This window comes from Pteropus alecto, unplaced genomic scaffold (assembly GCF_000325575.1).
Source record: "Pteropus alecto unplaced genomic scaffold, ASM32557v1 scaffold320, whole genome shotgun sequence".
In the NCBI taxonomy this organism is placed as follows: Eukaryota; Metazoa; Chordata; class Mammalia; order Chiroptera; family Pteropodidae; genus Pteropus; species Pteropus alecto.
This window is the reverse complement of record NW_006429963.1, coordinates 791,086-805,798: the sequence shown is the minus strand read 5'-3', so window position 1 is coordinate 805,798 and position 14,713 is coordinate 791,086. Positions and strand designations below refer to the sequence as shown.

The following is a 14,713-nucleotide window of genomic DNA, read 5'->3' as shown; positions in this document are numbered from 1 at the left end:
AACTTCACGGGCGTCAGGGCTCACGGGCCTGGTAGGTGGATAATGGACGTGGGTAATGAACAGGTGCCGTCAGCAGAAGCCTGAACTCAGTGAGCAGTCGTGGAGCAGTGCAGGTGAGGTTCAGCATGGCGTCTGTAACACGAGAATCTCTAAAACGCCAGTATTACTGATTACAAAAAGAGGAGGCGGGACATTCTGCTGTCACACAGAAAGCGGCGTGTGTCGCTTCTTCGTGGTGTGCCCTGTAGGGACCGTTTTGAGCTTGTCCCAGGCCAGCATGGCACTCGCAGTGTAGCTCACTAAGGCTTCGTCTCCTGGAGAGCCAGGCTGGGGGACTTCTAGGGACCATGCTGTGGGGACCAGCAGCCACCTACGCAGAATCAGGACTCGGCCGTTCTGGTGTCATCAGGCCCTGCGAGTGCGTCATTGAGCCTGTGCAGCCCCGGCACGGTCACCGTGGCGTTAGGACAGGCTTTGAAATGCCGTGGCTAGGTGGCGAGAGACATCTGTCAGTTCCAAGTTGCGTCTCACATCTGAGAGGTTTTTCTATGGCAGTTTGGTGGCCACACCTCTCGAGGACCACTTTCTGCCCATGGGCATGTCGTCCCAGCGACATCCACGTGGTGGTGGCCTGAGCCATCAGCCACAGACCCCTTTTCAGCCACTGTTGGCGGGCACAGTTTTCGCATTCGCGGATGCCGGGCTTGCGTGTCTCACGGGAGCACTTGCGTCCCTGCTTATACCACTCCTAAACCGGGGTTTGGAAGGGATGTCTTGGTCACAGTGGAGATTGTGCAGGCTCGCCTGTCCAGGGGCTGTGTTTGGAAACTGTCGCATTACCCTAATTTTCTTATTCCCATCCAGATTATGTTTTATCCTAACTCCTTACCTGAATTACATTGTACTTAGTTCGAGGCAGGGTGTACACAGCCTGGCTCACTTTCTTGAGGACGCCATTATAATCTTAATTTATTACGTAATGGTTGTCAGATTGACTCCTGGTTGTACAGGTTTAAAGCTTTAGATTTATGATTTCATGTTAGTTTATCTTTGTTTATTACAAAATACGCTTCTATTTAATATAGAACTACGAGTGTTTTTAAGTAGACAGTGCCACTGGAGCTTTTTAATCACAGTTATAAACTTGACTGTCCTGTGTTGGTCCCAAGGCGGTCAGTGCGTGCCTCCCAGGTCTCCAGCAGTTGGTTGGGGTCTGTCGTGTCGGTAGGGGGCTCACATCACAGCCGGAGAGGGACCCGTGCTCGTGGGGAGAGGATGGGGACGGTTGCGCTGTGGTGAGCAGGCGGTTGGGTGGGCTGGAGCCGCGGGGCTTCACGACAGAAGTCGGACCAGGTCAGTGCAGCGTCACCGAGGGAAATGGTGACCTCGCTTTTCTTACTGGAGGTGTAAAAGACGTGTCTAGGATACTCCCCCCAGCGCCTTGATGCAGTGTTTTTCAGAAACATGAGAAGTGGTGTTTACCTTGGGAAGAAGGGCCGTGAGGTTGCTGTGTTTGGACGTGTCCTTCACTGCGGCTCACGTGAGCAGGTGCTTTGGAACCTCGTTCCTGCCTCCCTGGCAGCTTTTAAAGACCAGCCTCTGCCCATATTTGTGCTGACTTCTCTCTTTGTGGGCAGATAGCTGGCTGCTTTGTGCTTAAGACGCATTCACATGGTCACAGAGTGAGACCCTTTCCCATGGGCCACCCGTGGTCTGGGCCAGGTCTTGAGAGCTGGGGCCCACATGCTGTCGGGCATTTTGGTGAAGAGGTACACCATGTCCTTGGACTTCCGGCTGGTGGCCATTACCGAGCTCGTTGGTGTGACGTGGTCCTCTTCTTCCTCTGCAGGTTATCACCAACCTAGTGAAAATGCTGAAGTCCAGAGACACAAGGAGAAATTTTTGTCCTCCAAATCACTGGCTGTCGGAACAAGAAGATATTAAAGCAGATAAGGTGTTACTGAAAGATCTTTTTAACGTTCTTTCATTAAGCATATTTTTCAGCTTTTGTCTTGCTAGGGAAAAGAATAAATACTTTAAAAATGTTTAATTTATTATTTTTTCTGTAACTAAGTATTAACAGAGTCAAGGGTTAAGGAGGTAAACTTTAACATTTTAACTTCTAAATCACAGAATATATAGCAACATCGTTGACCAAAATATGCATTGTGAGTTCATTATTAACTTTAATTTGCTTTTTAACCACAAATTAATTAGAAGCCTGATGATTTTTTTTTTGCAGTTGAAAAATATTTTGCTTTTATTAGTATTACTCGTTTATATTCAGCACTTAAAAGAAGTGGCGTTTACCCTTGATTTTCTAAAGGAGCGAAGCTGACTTTTGTTTGTCAGAAAAAGGCACGACTGGCTGCCTTTCAGAATCTTGGGCTTGGGGGCAGAGTGGAGGCCCACAGAGGAGACGAGATTCCAGAAGCATCAGCACAGACAGGTGCTGGAGGGCGGTTTCAGAAGCACTGCCGTGTTCGCACGAGCTGTCTTATCTTCAAGCGTGTGGCTTCGCGCTCTGCTCGCCGACGCAGTGGAGACACTGTGGCGGGTCCTGTACAGGGGACACCTCCCTGCACAGCGTTTCCACCAAAAAGAAGCCGTCGCTGGCACAAGGTTGCTTCCAGGTCCGGAGGAAGCGCACACACGGGGGTCGTGGAGTGCGCTGTCGCTGGGAGCAGGGCAGCCCTGGGCCCTCATGGAGGGTCTCCTGCTGGGCCCACCGCCAGCCACGTCTGGTCTGCAAGTCATAATGGGACCGAAAGAAGAGAACGTCATCGTCCGTTTGTGTAGGAGGCAGAGGAGTGGCCTCGTTTTGACGCCATCGTGCACCCAGCCTGCGTGTCCTGGCCACACAGCTGGTGACGTGATGTCCTGCTCCACGTGGATGTGCTCCAGCCAGCAGCACGAAGGAGGGGCTTCTGAGCCAGCTCTGCGACACGGGGTTGGAGGCCCCGGGGGGTGGGGTCTGCCGCCAGGGTCACAGTCGCCGTGCTGCTGCTCCGCCCCAGAAGGTTCTTCTCCGGAAAAGCGTCAGCCGAAGCACAGTGCATCTGGTGGCGTGCTTGCTTCACCGTGCGGCACAGGTTCTCGACCGCATCGCTGCCCTCCTGTGACACGCAGTACGTGGACCTGCAGCGGCCAGACGCACCTGCCTGTGAGGAGAGAACACAGCACCCCGAAGTGTTCTGCCGAAACCCACGCCCGATGGGGTGAGCCGTCCAGATGGAGTTGCAGATGGCAGGAAGCGGAGGGCGAGGCGCGGGCAAGTACCAAGGTCCGAGCAGTGGAAGCGTCCCGGGCACCTGCCTCTGCTGCCTCACCCAGAGCGCGAGGCTGAAGGAAGGCTCGGGGGCTCACCCGAGAGCAAGGACTGGAGAGACAGCGCGCTGCACCAGCCGCGCCGGATGCTGCACGAGCCGCACTCACGTTTCAGAAAATGATGAGCAAATGGATGTTTGGCATTAGGAAGGGAGCGCCGTACGCTTTTCTTTGTAAAGCGGTCGTAGTGTGATGATTCCCCATGTGTAGATACCACACACCATCAGATGGAACACGCAGGGTTCCCGTGGGCCGTGTTCGAGAACATGGTCACACGGCAAAAGTGTAAGGGCCGCCAGCGTGGGAGAGGGCGGGGCAGGGGCAGAGAGGGGCCCAGCTAACTAGATGAACGGGGGACGCAGGTCATTTGACGTGCGGCACGGTGGAAGTGTCCCGGACACGCACTGAGCAAGGCTTGCCGGCCCCGCAGGTGACGCAGCTGTATGTGCCAGCCTCCAGACACGCGTGGCGGTTCCGGCGCATGGGCAGGATAGGCCCCCTGCAGTCCAGCCTGGACGGTGAGTCCCTAGGCCGTGTCACCCGCTCTGCCTTGGCTCTGTGAGCACGACTGTACGTTCTGTGACAGTCACCCTTCCCGTGTGACTTGGTGAACACACACCACGTGGAATGGCTTTGGCACTCCACTGAGGACACGCGCTCTCTCGTGGCCTGGCCCCAGTCCCGGCCCCTGCCCTGCTGGCTTGTTTTTGTTCTATAGCTTTGCTTGTCCTGCAGCCTTGCGAGTCCCCCAGGGCGAGCACATGTGACTAACACAGCTTTCACACGTGTCGTAGTGGGCGTGGAGTCCCCGCCGCTGTCCGTGTCTGAGGAGAGGCAGCTCGCCATCCTGACAGAGCTGCCCTTCGTGGTGCCCTTTGAGGAACGGGTAAAGGTACGCGGTTCGGTCTCCTGGACTGACTTCGGGTGTTCCATTTCTATCTCTTCAGGGTTAAAAAGTTAGCGCCAGTGCAGAAAATCTCAAAAGTTGCCGAATGCCCAGCTAATTCTGTAGTTTATATTTTTCTCGTTAGGTGGTAATAGTTGACAACGACTTATAAAAGTGTAATGCAGCCAAATATCTGTGCAAACTTGAATTTTTTTTTCTTAGTTGTAACTAGTTAAAAGGCCTGTGATGCTGTCGTTTTTTTTAATCTAGTAAGTTAGGCAGTATTTTTGAAAATACAGATTTTTTGAAAAGATGCTTCTGTACGTTATGATAAAGTCATTTATACTTTGTAAAACACAAGGAAAAGGAGATGGACAGGTATCTTCGTTTCTTGCCTGGTGGTTTTTGGCTATACAAAACTGCGTTTACACTTACTTGTTTCCAAATGTAATTTACAGTGTTTCTATTCACCAGCTTAGCAAATTTCTGTAGAGTACCAGGCTGTATTCCTAAGGAATGGCTTCAAAAGGGTTTTTTCAGGCTTGCCCACCCTTTTACAGTATAAACACAAGAATGAGTTCCCCTTAAAGCTCTTCCTGTTTCTTCATTCAAACACTTAGACACACAAATGTTCCTGGCATTCCGTGGTTCCTGAGCTCCCTCTACTGGAGCCTCAAGAAAATTACTTGACTCTCATGATGGAGATGTCCTCACTAATGTTAACGTGCAGCCTGACGAACCTGTTTCTTCTTCACCCCACCACCGGGGTTTTTAAGAAGGATTTACAGGAGTGAGTGCTGAAAGTATACTGTAGTATGAGATTTTTAAAAATTTGTTGTAAACGGGAAAAGGAGCAATGTTACAAATACACAAATAGTACACATTTATTGATAAGGCATAAAATCAGTATTTGATGCCTTGACCTTTAAAATTGGTTTCAGAATTTGTGAAGATAAAAAATTAAGATTTATTTAACAGTTTTCCTTTTGATTGCTTATGTTTATAACAAAAAGTTTTGTTTCAAATAACCTTACGACTTCTCCTGTTTGTTAGATCTTTCAGAGGTTGATTTATGCAGATAAGCAAGAAGTTCAAGGAGACGGTCCATTTCTGGATGGAATTAATGTCACAATAAGAAGAAATTATATTTATGAAGATGCTTATGACAAACTTTCTCCAGAAAATGGTATTTGTCATTCTCTATGTGTATGGCAGGGGGAGGATGGGGAGGTATTTTAGAAAAGGTAATCATTAAAAAAATTAGTGTCCATCATTTTGTCTTGTAATGACGTTTTAATACTGAAATACATTAGGTCAGATTTGAAGGTGTATATTATTAAATGTTATTCTTAAGATTGACGAATAATTACTGCAGCACAAGACTATCAAATTTGATTTTTTTTAAGGCAAGAAACCTTACCCCTCCCCTGCACCCCCAAATTTCTGTCTCTAAAATTGAGTGGACAACCTATAATTCAAAAAATTTGGATGGGCAGCCATTTATATTCTATATTTTGGATATAACTATTTATGTAAATATTGCAGATTGTGAGCCAAATTAAATATACCAAAATAAACACTATTGCAATCTAAATTTCTTTGTAAAAAGATAGGGAATTACATTGTAACAATAACTTGAACAGCATTTAGAAGTCAGTGACACATTTTGTTTTGTTAATATTTGACACCCAGTGTTAAAAGTTTTAGAGTTGCTCATTTGCACATTAATAATTTTAACTTCAGAATGTGGAATCCATGACGTTGGCAATAAATCGATGTCAAATCGATACAGGAGATTGAAGACGAGAGCGCGGCAGCGTCTGGGTCTCGTGTGGGAGATGACGGGAGGGCGTCCCGTGGGAAATAACAGCTGCCTTTTCTTCTGGGAAAGCAAAACCTCTTGTTTCAAATAATTTTTTTTTCACTTAAAGAGCTACTCTTGTCAGTCTGGGGGGCAGCAAGGAGGGCTAACTGGCCCCCTCATTGTAGTCCAGGTTTTGAGCGCGAGGTTCTCATTTTTCACACAATCTAGCTTTGTCCTTTACTCTGCATCACACCCCTCTGAAGCCAGATGCCACGGACCACGGGCTGCGGACCCTCCAGCACGCCAGCTCACTCCTTCCTGCGCAGTATGACCGTATTCAGAGTGTCATGTGTGAGCGAGACGAAAGTCAGCTGTTGTGACTCCCGGTCCAACATAGTTTTGAAAAATAAAAAAAAAAACAAGTTTTCCCTCCTTTGGGATCCACAGCCCCTCATAAGCCAGTCGCAGTCACCGGCGCGTTTTGTGCTGTGTTAGCCCCTTCCTGGAGTGCTTTCTGAAGGTCACCCCAAGGGACAGGTGACCCTTGGGGTGTGGGCGACTGCACACCAGGTCTGAGAGACGGCAGCAGCTTGTTAAGGCTGTGAGCAGGGTGCAGCTGCAGACCCGGCCCGGGTGCCCCAGCTCGCCCAGCACACCCCTCCGCCGCCCCTCCCCCTTGCTTGCCAAGCACCTACGGGGCGGTGCCGGGAAGCGCTCAAGGACGCCTCCCTGGCCTCCGGACCGGCCCTGCCTGAGCCCGGGCAGCAACGCGCCTGGTTTCAGCGTTGGCAGCATCACTCTCGCTGGCCTGTGCTAGGCGCCTGCGCCCTGACGCCTGTGGCGAGCTGCCGTGCTCGTCACCGGCCAGCCCGGGGACGTGTTGGTCTTGCTTGTGCCGCCTTGGGCTGAGTGGGAAGCCCTCTTCAACTGTCAGCCACGTTAAACAGCTGCGCAGTTCTGTTTTTCAAACTTTGTGGCACATGAGATAACCAGAACAATGTCCCCCTCTTTCAGCCAGATCTCGCTTTCGAGCGGTGACGCAGGTTCTGGTGTTCTGACCCTCCGTGTCATTTGCCTCTTTCCCAGGGTGTGTTCGTTCTTTTCTCTCTTTCCGGTAGTGATCTCCTGTCCCAGGATCGCCCTCGCGTCTTCTTTCTCCTCCCCGTTTTAGTTTATCGTCCCGTTCGGGATTCGTGGGGTAACATTTTCTCCTGTCACCCCGCCTCCCCCCATGACTGTAAAGGGACTTTTCTCTCTCTTCCGCCGGAGGCTCTGGGAGTGCCAGTCCATCTCCCTGTCTCTCTTGAATCTCATCGATTTATTTTGCATCCGCATTGAAATATCTCTAACGCTCTTGCTCCCACACCCTAAACTTGCTGTCATGCCGGCTTATCTTACTGCCACCTTTTAACACCTCCTCTCCCTGCCCTGCCCCTCCTCACAGAGCCCGACCTAAAGAAGCGCATCCGCGTGCACCTGCTCAACGCGCACGGCCTGGACGAGGCAGGCATCGACGGCGGCGGCATCTTCAGGGAGTTTCTGAACGAACTGCTCAAGTCGGGCTTCAACCCCAACCAGGGCTTCTTCAAGACGACGAACGAAGGGCTGCTCTACCCCAACCCCGCGGCCCAGATGCTCGTGGGGGACTCCTTCGCCAGACATTACTACTTCCTGGGCACGATGCTTGGAAAGGTAACGGGGCTTCCTGCCACGGGGCTCTGGGGCCACAGGTGTTGGCACTTGTGTTTCTGCGTGGTTGCCGACGGTTTGTCGAAGGTCCTTAGTGTTGATAATGGCTAATTCTATCAGGATGTAGCTGCGAATACTCCAGTAAAATCAGTAATTGAAAGTTACACCTGAGCTGTTCCGAATGAGGCAGAAAATCATCTAAGTTATTCCCATGGGAGATAGAAAGTTAACGATTCTGGATTTTTCTTTGAAGGAATGAAGTTGTTGCACCGATCGTAACGGTGTGATAAGAGAGTGTGGTGTGTTTGGGGAGGGGCGTAAGGGTTCCCCACGTTCACAGCTCACTGCCAAGTACTCTCTGCAGTGACAGTGAAAGCGTTTACCCCGAATTCGCTGTCCGAATCGGAAGCCCGTGTAACATCTTGCAAGTCAAGGCGGAAGGGGGCGGAGCGCTTGGGTCAGGTCTCAGGGGTTCCCTGCCGGCTCTGCGTCCTCCTGGTCACCGATGCCCTTCAAGGCTCCCCGTGGGGCTTCTGCCAGGCGCCCGGGCCGGTCCAGAGGGTCTCTTCCCCGCTGGTCTCCAGTGACGGGGACGTCGCCTGCAGAGAAGGGGACAGCGGAGAGGGGACCTTGCGTCTGGTTTGTGAAGGGTCCTTGCGTAGTGCACACGGCGTGTCAGCCGATAAGATCGTTAAATAAAGTTCATGGTTTATGTTCTCCAAGAATCTTTGGTGTATTGTGACATAGATATGTAGACATATTTCATGGTATTTTGAGGAAATTCGTGTGGCTTTTGGATGGTCTGGGAACGTATTTTATTTCCCCTATCTAAAACAGTGGAATACGAATGCCTGGAGTCCAACGCTTGCTGCCCAGCACGCTTAGAGACAGGTGAGTAGTAACACAAGGGTTGTCAGCACAGCTCCTGCAAGTCAAAGGTGACAGGCCCTGTGGAGCGAGGGCAGCAGACTGCAGCCTCCGGCCAGGTCCCTCACCCGTTGTTGTTGTCATTGTTTAGGAAAAAGGTTTTGCTGGCATCCCACGAGGCCTGGTCGCACACAGATTGTCAGGGCAGAGTGGACAGCGCCTGCAGTGCGTGCTGTTGGGGCCTTGCCATGTCTCGAAGGCCTGAGACATCATGTGGGCTGTGGGAAGTCACTGTGCTCAGCGAGCGGCCTGGCGGGTGGGTGAGTGAGGACGGTCAGTGGTGAGCGGTGACTGTTGGGCTGCCCACTCAGGGAGCAGCCCCCAGTGCTCTGGCCACCAGACTTGGGCAGTGGCCACGTGGGGAGGAGGGCCGAAGAAGATGGTGTCTTGGGAGGGAAGACAGTGCATGAGGGTCAAGGGGCGAACGGCGCGCTAAAGGCTCTGTGAAGTCAGGAGTTTGGGCTGTGAGGGTCACACATGTGCCCACGCGGTGACGTTGAACCCAGCGGTACATGGAATGCTGGCTGTGCTTATGGCTCAGTGTCCAGGATTGTGCCCAATGAGCTGAGCATCTGTAACTGAACGGCAAAAGAGGGGACCTGGCTGCGATGACTGCTGTCCGCGAGGTTTGGTCAGATCTGCAGTGGTTTCCAGCTGGATGATGGAGTCCCTTATCTGTCACACTTGCTGTCCTGCTCTTGGTGGTGCACGTTAAACAGACCTGCCGTGCCCCGAGCAGCGCAGTACCTGAACCGGCCCACTGCAGAAGCCGCCTCATTAAAGCCTCTGCCTGCAAAGCGGTTATGTTCTTTGAGACTTTCTTTAAAGTAACAGCTTTTTCAACATATAATTCACGTTCCATAAAATTACGCCTTTTAACGTGTACAGTTCCCTGAGGTGGGCAGCCATCACTACTACTGAATTTCAGAACAGTGTTGTCACCCTGAAAAGAAAACCCCGTCTTCATGAACGGTCACCCCCCATCGGAGCACACCTTGCTTATCCACTCGTCCGCTGATGGACATTTGGGTGTTCCCACCTTCTGGCTCTTGTGACTAGTGCTGCTGTGAACAGTCGTGAGCAAGTTTTTGTGTGGACGTTTCTCTTGTTAAACTACACCTGTGTGTTCTAAGAGTTTCGTAGTTTTAACTCTTACATTTAGGTCTTGATCCATTCTGAGTTAATTTTTGTAGACAGCGTGAGTCAGGGCCCTCATTTGACTCTTCTGCACATGGCTGTCCAGTCGCCTGGCACCGTGAGCTGTCCTGTCACCTGTGTCGTGAATCACTCGATCGTGAATGAGGGTTTATCGCTGAGCGCTCACTGTTCCATTGACCTCCGTGTCTGCCCTCATGCCAGCGTGTCACAGGTTTCACTGCTGTAGCCTCAGTCCCGTTGGTGACAAGTGGCGATGCTCTCAGGCCTAGCGGAGCAGGGGGGTAAGTGGAAGGGGATCAGCACGCCCTGGGCGTAGCAGTCACGCCCTAGGTGTGTGTCTGTGAGACTTGGCGTCAGAGACTGGTGACTGATCTGCTCAGGTCCCTGATGCTGCCGCTGTCGCGAAGCTGTTCCATGTCCTTCGGCTTTAGCGATGGCTCATGCTGGCCCCCGCGCGTCACAGCGAGCTTCTTCAGGCTAACCTTACCGTTTCAGTGACAGATTTCAGGATTGACCCGACGTTAGATTCCTTAGCATAAATTTCAGACAGATCATTTTCCCACTGAAATTCATTGGAACGCATACCTCTCCCACCTGGAGCTGTGTGCTGGCTTTACTGTCACTTCTCAATGAGGTGGCATCTCTCCCTGTCCGTGGTCCCTTGTGGCTCAGCTTCGCCTCCCTCCGGAGAGTGGAAGTTTTGAGACTCATCACATGAAAATCTTAGAAATTTGATGTGCTATAGTTTTGTAATATGACAAGCCCAAGAACTTGCTAAATTAATAATAATGAAAATAAATTGAAAACTGTTAATGAAGGTGAGCTTTTATTTTGCTAGACTAACCTGAAATACTCCCTAAATTTAGTGATTCTCACATAGTGCAGTCACAGGCAACAGAGTGATTTTATTGGCATGAATTAAATCTTATTAAAAGTTTATATTGTTTTTCCTTCCCCAAATTGTCCCAATTTGTCCCAAATTGTGTAAATTGTCCCATCTCGGTGGGTACAGAGTCAGGCCAGTTGGACGACCCGGGTCACTAGGTGAGTGTGGTGACGCCCCACCCGCTCCCCTCCCTGGCTGATCGCGTGCCACCCGCCGCTATGTCCGGTGGCAGCTTGCTGCGGGGGTCTGCGGGCTCGGGGCGGTGCACCGCTCACCCCCCCTGCTGGGAGTTTATGTCCCTTCAGACCAGGCTCGGTGGGGGTGGAGACGGGGCATGGGGCATCGGAGCCTCTGCCCCAGCGGTGGAGTTTGTGTAAATTGTATCTTTAAAATAATGTCGTTTAGACGAAACCAATGAAAACCGCTGTTATTCGAGGATGGTAGTTAACTTAGTCCCACATATTCAGGACTCCCAGGGGAGTGCTAGTTCCTAAAACACCTGATTATCACTTGATTGTAAATGGTTAAACTTTGTACCCACATGGTAAAAATTGCCCAGGTCTAAGTGAGCGTAATTGTATAGCACTAATAGCGTGGTATCTGAACATTAAATCTTTAAGGGAAGAAATCGTGTATTGATTGATTATGATATTTATTGGGTCATAATGTATTTAAATTTTCTTTAATGCATATGTTAGTGATTGTTTACTGTGATAAAGCACAAAGAGGTCTTCAAGAGCAGTCCTGCATAGGAAGAATTACTTCACGTCACTGGTCACTTCTCAATTAAAAGTTCCATTAGCAGATGATTCCTGCCTCTGGTGTGGGTCGGGATTGCATTTCATCGCCTGTAAATCAGGCTTAAGACGAGGAATAAATAAACAGCTCAAGGATGTGGTAATGTCGTCTTGAACTTTTTTTCACAGTTAGAAGCACCTAGGCCCATTTAAGCCAATCAAGTTCAGAATATTTATTGAAGGAAATCTTTTACCGTATGTGAATTCTGTTTGAAAATGGCTCTTTTTTTCTTGCTTTGGAATATTGATTTAATTGGAACAGAATGCCTATAAATCATTATTTGATAGTATCTTCATCATATATTTCAAATTTTTAATTAGCAGATTGTGAAATGTCAGTGTAGTTTATAATTTTGTATTTTAGTACAGTGCAGTGTGCTCTTAATGTATCATAGAGTATAATATTGGCAGTTAACAGTTTATCCTGAGATTTTTGAGAGCTGGGGAAATTTGTTCTTCTGTATCATCATAGAGTCCTTTCGTGAAGTGCTCACTGAATTTGCTGAAGCTTTAAAACTAGCTCGAGGTGAATGCTAGTCATTTAAGTTACCTTGGTCCGTAAGTGGCAAAGCTTTTCTTTCACTGTTCCTTGTTTTGCACCCCAAGCTCATTAAGGGTCAGTGGGATTGAGCGTTTTCATCTGATTGTCATCACACTAAGTGCTGTGATCTCTAAAGTTAATATATCTTTTCCCTTAGAATTTTTTTAAACATGATATTCAGCAAATGGTTGGTCATTCTGGGCTTAGCTGGAGCCTTCCAGTCAGTGTTCAGACTTTCTTACTGTGATGTCAGCACGTTTCACAGGCACGCTTTCTCTGAATCTCCGAATCTCTGAATCTCAACTTAAGAGTTTGCCCTGATTGACCTTTAGCTTTTTTTGGAAGTGGAAGAATCAAAGATCATTATTTACAAATGGTTCCTTTATTTGACTCTTACCCTGTCTGAGAATTGTGCCTGCTTCTTATAGCATTCTTATGATCACGATTTATATTCTTTTCCATTAAAAGCAAAGTATTCACAGATCTGGAACTTATTCTTCTTGTCAGTTAAGGTTGTAGTTTTCCATATAAGTTCATTTTATTTCTTCAGAATTAAACATGAAATAAAAATGGTTTAGATGAGACAGTAAACATGACAGGTATAGTCCGAAACTCAGTGACCCCAGAACCACTCCGAGATAGTCACCAGAATCCGTTCTGCTCCCGCATAAAGTAGACCGTGTTTGGCCTTGAGGTGTCTGTCCTTCCTCATCGTTTTAAGCGCTCCCGAACACCGACTGAACTGGGTCAGCACCGAGGCCATTTCCCCGGTCTGAGCCGTGTTCCGTCGTCGGCGTGAAGACTGGACGCACACGCCTGCTGGCCTCACAGTCCGCTGCGCGTCTGCCTGGCCCGCGCCTGTGCAGTGAGGGCGCTGGGCGCCTAAAAGGAAGCAGGGCTCATGGAAGCCCCATAGACGCGCACATGTTCGCTCGAAGTTAGGGAATTTAACGCCATGCGAAGCAGACCGAGTGAAGCTGTCGGTGGTGACTCCCGTTGTTTCTAATGCTGGGGTGGCCGCAGGTCACTGAGCTCCGGCTCCGGGTAAGACGCGCCGGGCCTGGTTCCCGGCCTCAGCCACGGGCCCAGGCAGGGGGCGCTAGGTGTGCGTGGCGTCGAGCAGGCCTCCTGGAGTCCCCTGGTAGAGTGGCCTTGGTGGCAGCAGGGAGACCAGCTGGACGGATCCCGGGCAGTCAGGTTGAGTGATCATGGCCGCTCTGTCCTGGGAGGTGGTGTTGGAGAGACGTCATCCAATCCAGGAGGGGTACGACTGGATCCCGTTGGGGGAGAGAGGGACGGGTAGCTGTGGCTCTCAGGTCCCTCCTCCTCTTCCTACAAGGACACCGGTCCTGCCAGATCAGGGCCTCATTTACTCTCATCCGCCTCCATGAAGACCCTGCCTCCAAATACAGGACTTTGGGGAGCGCACTGCAGTCCGTTATCAACTTAAAGGAGGAGGGGTGGGAGGGAGTGTCACGTGCCGTGCTGAGGAGCTGCACCTCCATCCCTGGGGTCAGTGCCCCAAGTCTGCTCCTCGGTCAGTGACACGCCCCCCTCCTGCTTCTCACAGCAGACCTGTGCTGTCCACCAGCTGGGACTCTGCCCAGACCTGCCGAACCCAAGGCCGTGCCCACCGGCCCTGAGAATTAGGGGCCAGGGGGTCAGCCCCATGAGGTGGAGCAAGGCCAGTCTGTGCGGTGACAGGTTCTCTCGGGCTGCTGTTTGCCAGGTGAAATGGTAAAGTGTGGGTTGGAAATCAGTGACAGCAAAGGGCTCAAGAGTTTCTTGGGGGGGGGTGACAGTGTTCAGAAATTAGTGTGACGGTTGCACAGCCCTGAATATGAGAGCACTGGATCCTTCACTCGGGTGCGGATCGCAAGGCGCGTGGCTCGCGTCTCGGTGAAGCCGTTCAGGAAACTTGCCCTGCGATGTGGTGGTCGTGACAGAGCCAGTGAGTGTCAGGAGGCGGGGGCGGGGCCGGAGGAGGCTCTTCTCCTGTACGGTAGAGGTAGATGCTTTAAACCTGAAACTGTTTCCTTTTGATCGTGGAAAATAGTTTTGGGTGGTGTGAGGAGCCCGAGGAGCCCTAAGTGGACCTCAGTGGTTTTCAGACTCGAGAGTCTCAGAGGCAGGGGCGGGATTGCTGCTCCAGGGTCCCCAGATAGCCCCTTCCTGTGGGCCTGTCACTCAGTGAAGCATTTTGGTCGCGAACATGTAAGTTCTTCATCTTCTAGAACTGCAGAGGGGCAGCAGCAGGCCAGTGTGTCCTTTGTGGAGCTCCGACAGAGAGGAGGGAAGGACAGCGCTCAGCTGGTCGCCGTGGTTCCCGCGTCGTGGGGTGGTTTCCAGGTCCCCACGGGAGAGGATGAGAGGTGAACTTCCATCCCCCCCCAAAAGAACCTTTTAAAAAGGGAGCTGTCAAGACGCAGGTGCAGATGCTCGGTTGCAGTGAGCCGGTGAACGGCGGTCCCCCCGGAACCTTCCGGAGCAAGGCTTGGGAACCGCGCCCAGCCGCCCCTGGCTCGCACCCTGGTCCCTCCGCGGGCGGCTGCAGGGATAGTCTCAGGGATGAGCACTCAGGAACACACGGGCACCTCAGTGGGGAAGGGGAAGTGATTCGTTGGGGCGGGGGGCAGCACTGGCATCCTGGGGTCCCTCAGGGTCTCCAGGGGTGTCTTTTTTTAAAGAGCAGAGCATT

General features: G+C 50.9%; 1 protein-coding gene across 3 annotated transcripts in view; it reads left to right on the top strand.

The window, feature by feature from the left end:
• Nucleotides 1–14,713, top strand: part of UBE3C (ubiquitin protein ligase E3C) — a 58,007-nt gene that overhangs the window by 25,331 nt on the left and 17,963 nt on the right. For all 3 annotated transcript variants that reach the window (XM_025044880.1, XM_025044881.1, XM_025044879.1), the window contains exons 13-17: nucleotides 1,850–1,954; nucleotides 3,758–3,845; nucleotides 4,122–4,219; nucleotides 5,267–5,399; nucleotides 7,462–7,709. In XM_025044880.1, coding sequence (XP_024900648.1) covers nucleotides 1,850–1,954; nucleotides 3,758–3,845; nucleotides 4,122–4,219; nucleotides 5,267–5,399; nucleotides 7,462–7,709 — 672 coding nt within the window. The remainder of the gene's footprint in view (nucleotides 1–1,849; nucleotides 1,955–3,757; nucleotides 3,846–4,121; nucleotides 4,220–5,266; nucleotides 5,400–7,461; nucleotides 7,710–14,713) is intronic.